Genomic DNA, 14,243 nt, shown 5'->3' with positions numbered 1-14,243 from the left:
ACTTTTAAAAAAAATGAGTAATTATAAAATTATTTTCCAATTTGGGAATACGGGTCTATTCTGTGCCAGAGCTAATGTTCTTTTTGTTCATGGTTGTATTTTAATGTGTGATGTGTACGAGACGCACTGTGATGGTTCTGCAGTCAGTGGCCCTTACGACTTGGTTCACCGGGACTGAGATGGGCAGGGCTGAGGAAGGCGTCTGAGCGATCACCTGATGCGGGAATGGGAGACACGTGTGTATCCATGGAAATGGAAACATGTGCCACCCAAGCTTTGCATTGATGCACCAGTCTGTACAGTGAGGGCCAGTCGGTAAGCTGGATACGTAGCTTTCACAACACCTAATACCTTTAGCATATTTAATCCTTAAAATATTTAAACCCTCCTGCTTACTACTAAAACCAGAGTAGGAAAAAAAAAAACAAAAAAAAACCCTGAATGTTTTGGCAAGTTGCAATGGTTTGGCCAACTTTTTTCTCTCTCTCTTCCAAGTACACGTTTGGAGAGAGAAGTTGTGCTTTAGAGCAGTGCTTCTCAAACTTTCAATATGGAACGTGATTCGTTGGAGAGTCTTGTTAAACTTCCCTTCGAATTCACTTCTGGATGCCGTGGAGATACACGTTTGGTAATGGGCCCCAGATGATGCCGGGCTGCCTATCTGTGGACCACACGTTTAGAAGCAAGGTTTTACATCTAGTCCGTAAACTATGAAGGCAATTGAAGGTTCTTACAAAACAGCCTGTGGTCACTGCTAGTAATGTAAGAAATTAGATACATCCTCATTCTTACATGGAGTCTTGAACGTGTTCTGAAGCAGGGTGAGTGCATACAATAAATACACTGAAATATACGAGCCATAAAATCAGAAGTCCAAAGTCAGTAACTTTATTTTCAAAACAACTTTAATTATAATTTAGTAATGTGGTATGAAGAGTGGTTTATAATTAAAAAACACTTTAGAGTCTCATTCTTAGTTAAGAGCTTTTCTCGTTAATGTTGATTACTTTTCCAATGATTTCTCAGGAATCAAATGAGTTGTGCAACTTGATGAACATGATACATTCATTTTTATATTTTTGGAGAGAAAAAAGGCAAAAACTAGTTAATCAAAAACAAATATACTTAATCACATCTTAAAGATTTATACTTTACATGAAGGAAAATATCCAAGATCCTTTCTCTTTAGAAAATGTACAATTCTAACATAGTCGTGCAATATATACATTTTATCTGTCAAAATAAACCAGGTACAGATGAAAATGTAGCCATATGTAAATATAAAAAAATGGTTTCATCCTTTAAGGTTCAAAGTAGTTAACACTTTTTATTTCAGACTTTACCCTCATGTTTATCTTCTACCTCTAGATGTTTAGTCTTTCAAATTGTTTAAAATGGGTATTTGTCAATACACATGAAGGGCATAGTCCTGAAAAGTCATGTATGCAGGTATTTTTTGTGTGCAAATTGAAAAAGTAAAGTTAGGCCACGGTGCTCAGTTTGAGGGATCCTATTTTCCGTTTAATGTCTTAATCGATATATATATATATTTTTAAGTTTTTTGTTAGAGCGAGTCGGGGAAGGGTGGAGAGAATCCTAAGCAGGCTCCGCACCATCAGCGTGGGAGATTTTTAATAACTTACAGCTGTATATCAGGAGAGATAAATACATTATAAAATTATACTTTTTATGATAGTTTTTTGTATAATCACTTAGGTGATTAGGATAAATTGGGTTTAGTTCTTTTTCACAGTTAATAATTTCTATTTTATAAAGAACACTGCCAGCTAGAAAAAAAAATCTCCAGTTCTTTTGCTACTAAGATGAATGATGCACAATTTCAAGTCTCAATGCAGCTTCTTTACAAACTATTTTACTATTTTATATGGCTTGTGTGGCAGCCATGCATGAAGCAACTCTTTTTAATCACATTCTACAGATCTTGTCTATATATACCATTTATGAAATGGAAACTTTAAGATGGTGTTTTTTAAGCCCCATATTATACTTACTTTTAAAGCAAAAGTAAGGCTGACTAGGAATACATAACTTGTTTTCAAGCAGTGGGGTTTTGTTCTTTGATTTCTTGGCTAAATACTCGCCTTTGCTTAAAAGTGTTGGAGAAATACTCCTCACTAGAGCCCCTGCCCCAAATCTGTTGCCCATTTAGTCCACTTGCTCCTGGTGCAGTGCTTCTCCGTTGGGGTGACTTTTGCCTCCCAGGAAGTGTGATACAGTGTCTGGAGATACTTGTATATTGTCACAACTTGGGAGAGAGGATGCTCCTGGCACCTGGTAACTGCCAGGGATGCTGCTCAACACCCTACTGTGCACAGGACAGCCCCCTGCAAGGAGTCACCCAGCCCCTTGTCAGCAGGGCCAAGGCAAAGAAACCCTGCCCCAGTGGAATAAATGGCACAGAGACCAGTGGCTAAGTTTTTAGGTTGTAGTAAGCCAGCTGCTTCATGGAGACAGTCCTGACGAGGTACACTACCTAAGCCCCGGCTTGGCCAAAGCGCTCAAGCTCGCCGTGGGCATGTGACCTCAGTTTAGTGCTTCTGTAAGAAAGGCGAGGCAGAGTGAAATAAAAGGAATGACCTGCTAGAATTCTTTGTATAGCACCCTGAAGAACTAGTCTGTATATGTACACAGTAGTTACATGGTTTCTTAAATATTCTTTATCAACTTAGGTTTTTCCTCCACTCTTTAAAAAAATTTTGGACTCAAAGTATTTGAATCAACACAGCTGTTATAAGAATTGGGCTTTAGCACATCTAGAGATAGCCAAAGCTATAAGCCCCTGCCATTTTATGGCTGATTTTTCCACCTAGTTTGTTTTGCTTTGTCAAATACAAAATAAGTTACCAGACAACACAGATAGCTCTAGATAGCTCGCAGGAGCCAGGCCAGAAGAGCAGTTGGGCCTGATGCACACAGGCACGTACTTGTTTTCAGAGTCAGGTTTTTTGAGGATTGTCTGTAATTGTAAGAAATCCAGATCTTCAACTTTCAAAACTAAAAGCATTGCTGCTGAACTCCAACCCAGTCTTCTCATTTTATAATGAGGACACTGTAGTTTAAAGAGGCCAAGTGATTTGTCCAAAGCTTTAGGTATGCAGTTTCTGACATTAAATAGTTCCCACTTGCCTTTGCCTCTGCCTTTCTCCCAGTCCCTCCTGGAGAGTGTGTGGGCTCAAACAAAAGAAGGTGCAGGAGAAACAGGTGGCATTCCAAGGCAGTCCGTTTACGTTAGTGACTGGGATGCTTGTTAAAATATGGACCACTGGGTTTCATCCTCTTTTGACCAAATAAGTGTTCCAGGAGTTGGGACCTAAGGAGCTACCTAATGAGCATACTTGCCCAGGTGGGAGTCATTCTTCTGAAAGTTTAAGTCCTCCGGCAACACACAAGCACAGAGGGTGCACCTGCTAATTTGGGGGCTTCCAAGGTCTCCTCGTAATTTGCAAATTCCCGAATTTTGTTTTGTACTTTGTTTGCACTGCCTGAAATTCCAACAATTAGAAATTCACCGTGGCTTATTTTTCTTACTTGTTTAGCAATAAAGGAAAATAGCTCCCTGGAGTTAAAGGGATTATTCATGCAAGTAGGTAAGTGAGATGATTTTTCTTCCTCACACCTGGTGTAGAGCAGCTGCTCCAACGAATTGGAGATTTGGATGAAGGCCAAAGGGAGGTGGCTAACCCTGAATTACTGGAGAGGAAGGCACGCCTTAGTGGGCTTCTAGAAGATGGGGACACCAGGAGGTAGGTGCAAGAGTGGTTTAGTACGGAAGGAAGAAGGATGCCAAAGAAATTACTCCTCTTCCATAAATTGAAACTAGGTCCCTGCCAGGCAGTCAAGTCAGCCAGCTGTGCATGGTGAAGGAGAAAGGGAACTTCCTACTTCTTTTGGCACAGGCTGGGCCTCTAGTAGATAGGATTTTACCATCAATGTTGTGATACAGATTTTAAATTTTGCATTTGACTTCTAAACTACCCTCCCAGCCCCCACCCCCTTAAATGGAGGTTTCCTCTGTAGGAAGCATACTCTAGGCTCCTACCAGGTATCCAAGATTGTTTTGATAAATAGATCATAGCAAAAAAGGGACTCTGAGAAGGCCAACAGCAGCAAATTATACCTTCATTAACAAAAAGGTCACTTAAAATAACCTCTGTGACAGCTCTGGATGACCAGCATAAGTTGAAGACCTGTGTTGTCTTTTTCCCCCCATCAACCTCAGTATCCAAGCTAATATGTAGCTAGGCCAAGTACTTCCACTCTTGTGGTCACTGTTTAAAAACAATCACTTTAAATGGTTGGGGTTCCCCCCACCAAATCTGAGAAAGGTTCTATTTTTCTTTAAGACTTCTCATGTTTGGAAGCATTTCATGTTTCTGACACAATGCACATTATGTAAACTCTGGACCAGCCAGTGTAAAGGTCACTCCCTGCCCCCACCCCCCGCCCATATAAAATACGTCTTTTACCCTTTCTACTCCTAGCCCCCCCAAAAAAAAAAAAAACCCAATTTCTTCTTCCCAAACTGACCTGCAGTTTTCGTAAAGTATCAGGCGAGTTTTACCGCTTACACATAAAGCACTGGGATTTAAAACAAATCCATTCACACAAACAGCAAACCCTGGCTGTGCTGCCACAGCTCACGTTGCAGTGAGACCGCCGTGGGGCTCAGCTGTTGAGTTCTGTGGTCTCGTCAATCTCATCCGCAGTTTTGGACATTTTCTCATATTTTCTTTTGAAGAAGCCAAGCTGTAAGGTGATGTACAGTTTTTACCACGTGTGAATTATTTTGTTATGGGGCCTCAGACCCCCTTGGCTGCCCACTAAAGCCCCTGTGGGAATCTCTGGGGCTCTGGAGAGGATGATGTGCAGACTATGACTTGGTCTCAGCTTTTCAGTGAGGAAATAATACACAGGGTTGAACTGAACAGCATACATTTTCCAGGGTCTGGTTTTTTTGTTTTTTTTTTTTGTTTGTTTGTTTGTTTTTTGGTACCTGAACAAAACATTCAGGGGTCTGGATAAAAGGCAGGTTGGAAAAAAAAGTATTGGGATCCAGACCTCATTTTATATATTGTATATAAAATCCTTACTGATGGTTTTCAGGAACGGATGTGAGAATTTGCAAATAAATTTGCCTTTCCTTTTTCTCTTATGATGGAGGTAGGTACCACATAAAACTTAAGGTTACTGTTTGATAAGGAAATTCAAGACAGATATATTCAGGAGCCCCATATTTTTAAGTATGATAATTTTCTTACCTTCCATAAAACTGCAACCAGAGCTAATAGCAAAACGATTCCAGCAATTACACTTCCTACTATAACTCCAGTTGGTACTTCAGCTTTCTCATGGGGTTTCATTATCGTAATGGGAATCTGTAAATGTATGTATATATGCAACAATTGAGTTAACTAATGGTAGCACCCCCAAAAAAGTGAGATGGTCTATTCAAAGTCTCTGATTTTATTAATGGTGGTCTAGAAAGGTGATGTCACTCGGTCAGGATCTCATTCCTCAGCTAAACATTGTGCAGTATAATTTCTAGAGAAAATGTTTCTGCAAAGTACAGGCAAAGAATACGAGTTTTCTAGTTTCCTCCCTTTAATTGTGTCCGTATTTAGTGGTTATGTCATCTCTGACAACTTTAGATGCTTTATTTATGAAATAGGAACTTTAGTTTCTGGCAGACAGTCTCATTGTCAAATGACAGCATTTGGAGTCCAAACTTGGAAGGGGGCAGGGGTGGCCAAAGACCAAACAAATCAACAACTCAGATGCCTTGTGATTAAGCAACAGCAGCTTTGTACCGGGCTTCTAAATATTGATTTCACTTAACTCTCACTCAAGAGTATTTGATGTGGATTGTTAAAAAGTGATAGTTAATAGCTCAGGGCTCAAGTTGACCTTTTCAGTGATAAATTGCCCCGGAGGCTGTGTGTGATCCTTTATGTCCACTTCCTGGGAATCTTTGTGACTCTGTAATAGAATGGCAGCCCTAAGAGTTCTAATGGTAAAATACTGTATATTTTATATACAGTAAAACCTTGGTTTGCAAGCATAATTTGTTCCAGAAACATGCTTGTAATCCAAAGTACTTGTGTATCAAAGCGAATTTCAGGAACCACCAGCTCAGTTGTGACAATGTGATATTCAGCATCACGGACTACTCCTATGGTAAGACATCGCTCGTTGATCAAGTTAAAATTTATTAGAAATGTTTGCTCGTCTTGCAGAACACTCGCAGAACAAGTTATTCACAATCCAAGGTTTTACTGTATGTATATATTGTGTGTATGTGTGTGTACGTATATATATATGTTTTTAGTTACAGAAAGAATCACTACCATTTCCTCCACAAAGTGTATTAAGAATACTAAGAACTACATTGTGGGCAAAGCAAGGTAACAAAAATCTTACTGATTGGTTGAATACTACATGACCATGGCAGACAAGCTGCTGCTTATCACAGAATTTATGAGTTGGACTAAATTTGAGTCTGGCCTTTTGGTAATTCTGTTACTTCTCATTTGTATTTTCGAGGGATAAAATAAGGCTTTATAAATTTAGGAATAAAGTAACTGAATTCATATAGTTCACTGCTTAATGGCAGTCATATCTTTACTCTCCATTCCAGAATCTCCCAGTCTGGGGTCCATGGATCCAAAGGGATCCACGGGTATAAATTTTTTCTCAGATTTTTAAATGGACCAGAGTTCAAACAAATTTAAGAATCACTTAATCTACCCTATAGATTGGAATCCAGATAATAATCTGACCTAATATTCAAAAAATCATCTAGAATATTTGGATTCAAAATCTAGTTTCATAGACAATTAATAGTTGGCCTTTGTTATTTACCAATATTGCTCAGAGAAAACCAAGAAAAAAAAATCTAAAGGTTCATTAAAATTGCTAATTTCAAATTATAACTTATTTATTAGTACTTTCTGGAAAAAAAAAAAAAAAACAAAGACCTCAGCAGATAGTCTGAACACTACATTTTTCTAAAATGAACTGTTAAAATATCTATAGTACTGCTAAGTTCATAATACTTTGAATTTGAAGTCCACATTTCCTTTGGCTCCATTTCTGATTTTCCATGCCCCAGCCTCTGAAGAGTGGGTGTGGGCCTTGACTGAGGGTCTTAAGCCAGAGGCCAAACAGCATCCTCTTTTGGAATAATTTCCCCTGGGACCAGAGTGAGATACCAGGGCCGTGTGTGAGCCTTACTCTCAAGTATGGAGAGAGGTCCAGAGTTCACAGGGCCATTGGCTTTTTAATGGCTACAACAGTGGACTGAGGCCAGCTGCCAGGCTGGTCTTTGGGATAGAGTCTTAAACTGGCTTCTAGTTTGTAACAAAAGCATTAGGAGGAAAATGGAAAGGGCTCTGCCAGCAGATTAGCAGAGCATGGAAATCCTGCTCTATCTAAATATGGCATATTCCAACCAGAGGCTCACTGCAAAGGAAAGTTGTCCTGTGCCAGCCCTTAGAACAGTGAGCCTTTGTTTTCTGTAAAAGTGCATTTCTTTGCAAGATGCTTTTTTTGTTTTATATCAAGGGGAACATTTATAATTTTCTAGACTATAAGAACTAATGAATGGACCCTATACACAGTGCCAGTATGTAGCTATAAGGAATACTAAAAAAAAAAAAAAAAAAAGGCCCTCTAATAAATGCCTCATTTATTAAGCATACTTAAGCACTTTCTCTTTAAAAAATACTGTAAAATACAATCTATGATTCAAATAAGAATGACCTGAATGTTATGGCCTGTGACCTAGACTGTTTTGTGAAATCAAGAGAAGGAAGGAAGAGCTGGTGGTGCTGCTTTAGGCACGGAGGAAGGAGTCACAAGTAAGATGAACCCCCTCTGTTGTGCCTTCTGCTGCACTGTCACTGCTGGTCCAGCTTTGCCAACAAGGGGAGGTGGGGGTGGGGAATGTGGAGGACAAGTACTTCACTGGACTTGTTTGAGTAGCAGATACCTTTGCCAAAAAGCTCAACCTCACATCAGGTTTTTAGAGTTTCAGTTATATTCTATAGCCATGTAGGTGAGAAGAACCACTACTCTCAAGTTTTCAGAAACGGAATGCCTATCAAAGACCAGTGCCTACTAGGAGTGATAAGGTATACTCACCGTGACTGTGTTTTCTTCGATCACGTATATCTGAGGGTTATAGGTGTTTATTTCTGCAGATGCGGTCAGCTGTACTGTCTGGAAAGTTGACTGGAACATAGAAATAAAAAACATGTTTTATCTTAGCAGAAATGAACGCATGAAATTGGCCTGTTTATTATTTATTTCCTTGAGGGAAAGGACAAGAGCAAATGGCAGCTCTGAAGACTCCAGAATCTTGGTGTTCTTGAGTTGGTGATCTGTGGAGGACCACGTATGAGAAGGACCTGGGAGACTAAACACGTGGGGTGGGCGGGCCCTGCCACAATCGCAAATTAAACCTCAGCGGGAAGGGGGGTGCAGGCGTTGGGGATGAAGTCCAGGCATTGTAGGTTAAAAAGAGCTCCTCAGGTCTAACTTGAAAACAGTTAAAAAAAAAAAAAAAAAAAAAAAAAAAAACCAAAAAACAAAGGTTTAGAAATGAAGCTTTTAATTGGGAAAGATCACGATTCAGATTTTTTAAAACTTTATGAAGTTTTTCAACATGAGGGAAAGTTGCAAGCTTGATGTTTTTATAGATTTACCTAAGTCAAATAATGGAATGGAAAATCAAATTAAAAACAGTAGAAATACACTTAGACTTGACCATGCATGTCAGCAGCAGACACCCTGAACCTTTTGTCAAGCTACATGAGTAATTTCAGGTTTCCTAATCTAAGTGTTTCTATAGAAAAAAATACTGTGTTTGGTGCATATAGGAAGGACACAGATTTTATGCTGTTACTAGTAACCACCTAACTTGAAATAGCTTTTACATGTATTCCTGGATCTAGTTACAAGAAAATTCTTTTTCAATGGATACATTATTGATGTGTATTTTGTTTTTTTCTGTAATGCAATTCTCGGGACTGATGCTTGCTTTGAAATAGCATACAATGTCCAGATTGGAGACCTGCCTTCATATGCTCTGGCTACTAGGATTCAGTTTTTCTGGTTACCAAGGCACATGTTTCAACATACCACATGAGGTAATTTGCTAAATTATATCTGGGAGCCAAAAAAAGAATGCATATCCAAAAGTGAGCAATTTATTTCCTCCTTCCGCCCCACCCCCCACCGACTCCGACCCCCAGTCTCTGATTAGTCTTAATTTTCTCAAGATGGAAGATTGCATCAGAAGTTACCCTGATCATTTGTATCTTAAACATATTATTGGGGGAAACATTTAGAGTATTGACAATTGTTTCCTTAAAAAAAAAAAGCAGGTGATGCTGGTTTCACAGTCCCTGTAGACTAAAAAGAATTTCTTTACACTGACCTACCTGCCCTCCCAAACCTGGCCCTTTGCGCAACTGTGTACATGATATCCTGCAGGGTTAACAAGCAGTGGTAGTTACACCATGCATACCTGAGAGAATGAAGTAACACCAGCTGGCATTCAACAAGGCTTTGCCTTAGAAATGGCAGCCAACAATGCCATTGGAAGCCTGAGCAATCACTGTGAGGAAATTACTTGCAATGTTCACTTGCACTGCATCAGAAAAAGGGTGAAAGGCAGTATGTTAATGGGCTCTACTACAGGAAATGAGGTTCATATTTCAGACTGGATCTCCTGGGTGGTCTGAGAACATCCATTTGGCTGTTGAAATAGCCAGAAACAAGGTGAGAATAAACATTTGACCTTTCGTCAAAGAGGAAGATGTGTAGGGTGTGACAGACAATAACTCTCATGGGAGTTTTCCATCTTAACCATAACCACGTCGAAAAAGCGTAAATACATTTCTTCAGAAATTTGCTCCCAGAAATGAAATTGCTGCTCTTGAAAACTTCTTGAAAAGGAAGGTGCTTTAAACAGTCTTACCGTTAAAATAATACAGTTTTACACAAACTCAAAAAACCCAAATGCTTTTTACAGAGCCGGCACAAATGCATTTTGATGCACAGCAGTTTTCCTTCCCTGCTGGCAAAGGGTGCTAGGAAAACATTCCTTCCTCAGCTCCAAGGAGATAAGAACCAATTGGTGAAACGTGGCACCAAACTGCATCATCTGGGATGGTGGTGTAGCTCACTGCATGCTTCCCGTCTTACAGGATTTGGAGGTATCTGCAAGCCTTGCAAGTAAATGTAACTAACAAAAGCCAGCAAGAAGAAAACCGAGCTCCTCCTCCACACTCCTACTTCCCTTTTCCCTTCCCTGCCTTTCACTGTTCCTCTTTCTGTTACGTCTTTATCCAAGAATATTGCTTATATTGTGGTTCCATGGACAAGTTCAAAGGGAACTTAGTCTTCTAATCTTAAACAAGATTCCACAGCAGGGAATGGGATTCTTGCAGAGATCAAGAAGCGATTAGAAAACGGGGAGTAGAGTTTGGTTGGTAAGCACCTCGAGGACTGATTATTTGTTTTAAAAAAAATCCAGAAGAGCCATGAAGACCCCCGGCTCAGGGGTGTTTCAGACTAATTTTTTGCTGCCTCGATCAGAGCCAGTGTTGCTAAAATGAATAGCTATCTACTTACGCAGTCTGCTTTAAGAAGCCCTGTCTATCCCTATATTTGTCATACCAGGCTGAGATTCTGGGCTACTGAAATCTCTGCCAAAAGCAGGTATCACTACCACAGAGTCATAACCTGGGAAATGGCAGGAAACATTGACATTGTTTTGACACCTTCTTTAAACTTTTCATGAGACAAATGATTGAAAAAGCTGTGTGTACACTGGGAGTTGACCAAAGAAAGGGTAAAACAGGAGAGCAGAGTAGTCCCATGGCTCTAACATAGGAAGATGGATCCTGATGTTGGATTCATCTGCGTGGTGGGTTGAGATCAATTAGCTGGGAGCTCAAGGAAGGAGACAGACATAGGCACTTTGATTTGGGCATGGTACAGGTGACTAGGGAGTCAGAAATATCAAGAGCATGAGGATGAAGACAAAGCAGGTGGCTCATTGTACCCCAAGACAGCACAGGGGATCCTGACGACATGTCAGAGACTGATGTCGTGGGTTGGCATGGAGTCCATGAAGCTGATGCTTTACAAGCACCCCAGATGATTCTGAGGCACAGCCAGGTTGGGCAAGCTTTGGAAAGGGATGGAAGCATGTTGCCTTCCAGGATATAATTGCTTGGAGTCATTTGGGCACTGCTGATATTAGCCAGAATACTACTTTTGTCAAAGGGTATGAATTTATTGACAGTGAACCCTTCTGCTCCCTTGCTATTGATAAACCCAACAAATAAAGCTTATACTTACTGCCGCAAAAGTCCCATTCCAAATTCTGGTAGACACATTAAGGAAGTACTCTCCTTTGACCTGAAGGTCTTTCAGCCAGCAGGTAACATTGCTACACGTAGCACTTCTACAGTTCTTTCAGGTTGAAGTCAATGGTAAAAGGAGAGAGTTAGCATGGACTTTAAAGAGTAAATGCTAAAATTTTAAAGATAGATAAAACCCAGTGCTGGGCAGGATCTGGGGAAACAGACAACCTCATGAACTGTTAGTAGTCATAACCCTTCTTCAGGAGATTGTGTCGCTTTGCTTCAAAAGGTAAAAGGTGCACACTCTGCCTGGCCATTTCCCATCTGCATGGAAGGCCTCGGGAGATAACAAATGTGTGGAGAAGAGTACATCGAGCCTGTTTATTGCGTCACTACTTCTGAGAGTAAACACACCCCCCAAAATGAAATAATTGTGTTTATCCACAACATACTAGGTAAGTAAGTTATCAAATATACATGCACAAAATGCAGCGCAATTTAGTCATTAAACATAATTGATAAAGGGATGCCTGGGTGGCTCGGTAGGTTGAGCCTCTGACTCTTGATTTCGGCTCAGGTTATGATCCCAGGGTTGTGGGACTGAGCGTGGAGCCTGCTTATGACGGAGTCTCTCTTCCACCTGTCCCCCTCCCTCTGTCCCCTGCTCATGCTCTAACAAAAACAAAAACATAGTTGACAGTGAAACAATCGGTGGTTGCCAAGGGTTAGGGAGGGATGACTACATGGGATGCAGAGGAGTTTTAAGGCATTGAAACTGTTCTGTCAGGATACTATAATTGTGAAAATAGGTCATTATACATTTGTGAAAATCCATAGAATATCTGACATCAAGAGTAAATCCTAATGTAAACTATGGACTTTGGATGATTATGATGTTGTCACTGTAGGTTCGTCAAATGTACCGCTCTGATGTGGGAGGGGATTTGGACAGTGGGGGCAGAAAGTAGTTGGGAAATTCTGTACTTTCCACTCAGTTTTGCCATGAACCTCAAACTGCTCTAAAAAGTAAAGTCTATTAAAAATGTTCAGTGACCGAATGACCTATTAAAAAAGGTAGCATGGTCGGTTTATGTAACAGTGTACATGTATCTTGGTATGGATGAATACTTATAGAGAAGGATATTCATTAAATACTGAGTGGCCAGCTGTTAAGTTTCTAGAGGACTTTAGTTTCTTTGTAGTGTTTTTGTGCTGTTAGTTTTAGGGTGTTCACAGTGATCAGTTACCCCTTTTACAAAAATCAAAACATTTTCACAAAAATAAGGAAAATGCTCAAAGGTATAATATTTTGGCATACTCTGAGATGATTTCTCCTGGACATTTTTACATACTACTGTTTAGATATGTCATATTTATACTGTAATTCTACTATAGTTACTTTAAAAAAAAATTCATTCTCCTATTTTCCTGTACCCACCCCCCACACCCCGTCCCATTCATCACAAAACCAGTGCAATAAAAGAAAACCAGAATTTCCGTGTTGTTCTTAGAGGAGAACTATGGTTTGTTTAGGGTTACTGTTTGCTAAACATTTACTATTTGAGTACTAGACTAGCCTCTTTCTCAAAGAAAGGGGCATAGCTCTGGAGCAGGAGATAATGAAATATTGGAAAACAGAGAAGGCAGCTAGAGAGGCGTTTTAAGCAGCTAAATAAGATATCAGTGATGATGTGGAAGGGAGATGTAAGGAGCTTCACCTTCAAAGCACACACATGCTGCCCTCACAGCTCTTTGCAATGCTTACAAAGCGCCTGGTACAAAACAGTAGTTTCACATGGAATCCTTTGGATTTCATGAAATATGGAACATGTATTTTTTATTACCGGCATAAGTAATAGTCCCAATAACCTGGATTTGAGAGTGTATTTTCTAAGTCTTGATTCATACAGCCCATCAAAGCCAAAATGAGAAAGTTCTACCATAAGAGATGGTAGGAGAAAAGAAGTGCATTGATTTCCAGGTAAAACAATAAATCACCCAAGGAAACTTTCACCCCGTTAACCTGTCCTCACCAATTCTTTTATGTGCCGGAAATTTTCATTCTTGAAAGATACAGAAGAAGCTGTGTGCCCTATTTTCAGTGGATTTATTTCAGCATTACAACTGATGTCACCAGCCTGCAAAGAAGGACATCAAATCAGTCTCAGGAGGCAAAGTCATCTGTGATGTTCCTTTTAACATGTTAGGACATCCTGTGGTCACATGTCTGGGCGGGGGAGGAATCATTAGGTTGCTTTCACATCACTGACCCGGCCACACTTCTTGTAGTCAATTAACATAAACTTGGAAGTATTCAAATCCTCCTGGCGCCACTCGGTGGGGCAGCATGGGTGCTTACCTGGTACGTACTAAGACCATTTGCAGTACCAGCAGGTTGTGAGTGATTTGATTCAGGGTTCTTTCCTGTGCCCCATTTTAAGATTTCGATTTCCGGTAGTTACCTATGCGCACCACAGGAATAACACTACTGTAGAACCAGCTCTAAGTGCCAGACTAAGGCTGAGCCAGTGTCCGGGGATTTGGCTACACAGTGCTTCTGAACCCAGGCTGCATGTTAGAACCACTTGGAAGTGGGGGCTTTTATGGAATCTCTGGTGCTGGAGTCTTAGCCCTGGAGATTCTGATTTAATTGCCTGGGGGTAGGCCTGGGCCTGGGCATGAGGCCCAGCTGATAAAAATGAGGAACAGGGTTGATCACTACCAGGTGGAAGGCCAGGCCAGCGTCTTAAAGACTAGCTACTAACTGCAGCTGTGTAGACCAATTGTTGTCCCGTGGTGGGTTAGACCTCATACTTGTCAGTGAACTAACTACTCAATGGACAGGGCTCT

At 40.4% G+C, this 14,243-nt stretch overlaps 1 protein-coding gene across 1 annotated transcript in view; it reads right to left on the bottom strand.

Moving 5' to 3' along the window:
- Positions 1-4,519: 4,519 nt before the first annotated feature.
- ITGA2 (integrin subunit alpha 2) overlaps positions 4,520-14,243 on the bottom strand; it is a 105,231-nt gene continuing 95,507 nt past the window's right edge. The window contains exons 26-30 of the mRNA XM_019464325.2: positions 13,427-13,531; positions 11,389-11,502; positions 8,161-8,250; positions 5,280-5,396; positions 4,520-4,767 (exon numbers count right to left, since the gene is read on the bottom strand). Coding sequence (XP_019319870.2) covers positions 4,687-4,767; positions 5,280-5,396; positions 8,161-8,250; positions 11,389-11,502; positions 13,427-13,531 — 507 coding nt within the window. The 3' untranslated portion in view covers positions 4,520-4,686. The remainder of the gene's footprint in view (positions 4,768-5,279; positions 5,397-8,160; positions 8,251-11,388; positions 11,503-13,426; positions 13,532-14,243) is intronic.

Source organism: Panthera pardus, unplaced genomic scaffold (assembly GCF_024362965.1).
Source record: "Panthera pardus isolate Hobbes unplaced genomic scaffold, ASM2436296v1 HiC_scaffold_2, whole genome shotgun sequence".
NCBI lineage: Eukaryota > Metazoa > Chordata > Mammalia > Carnivora > Felidae > Panthera > Panthera pardus.
This window is presented reverse-complemented; position numbering and strand designations above follow the sequence as displayed.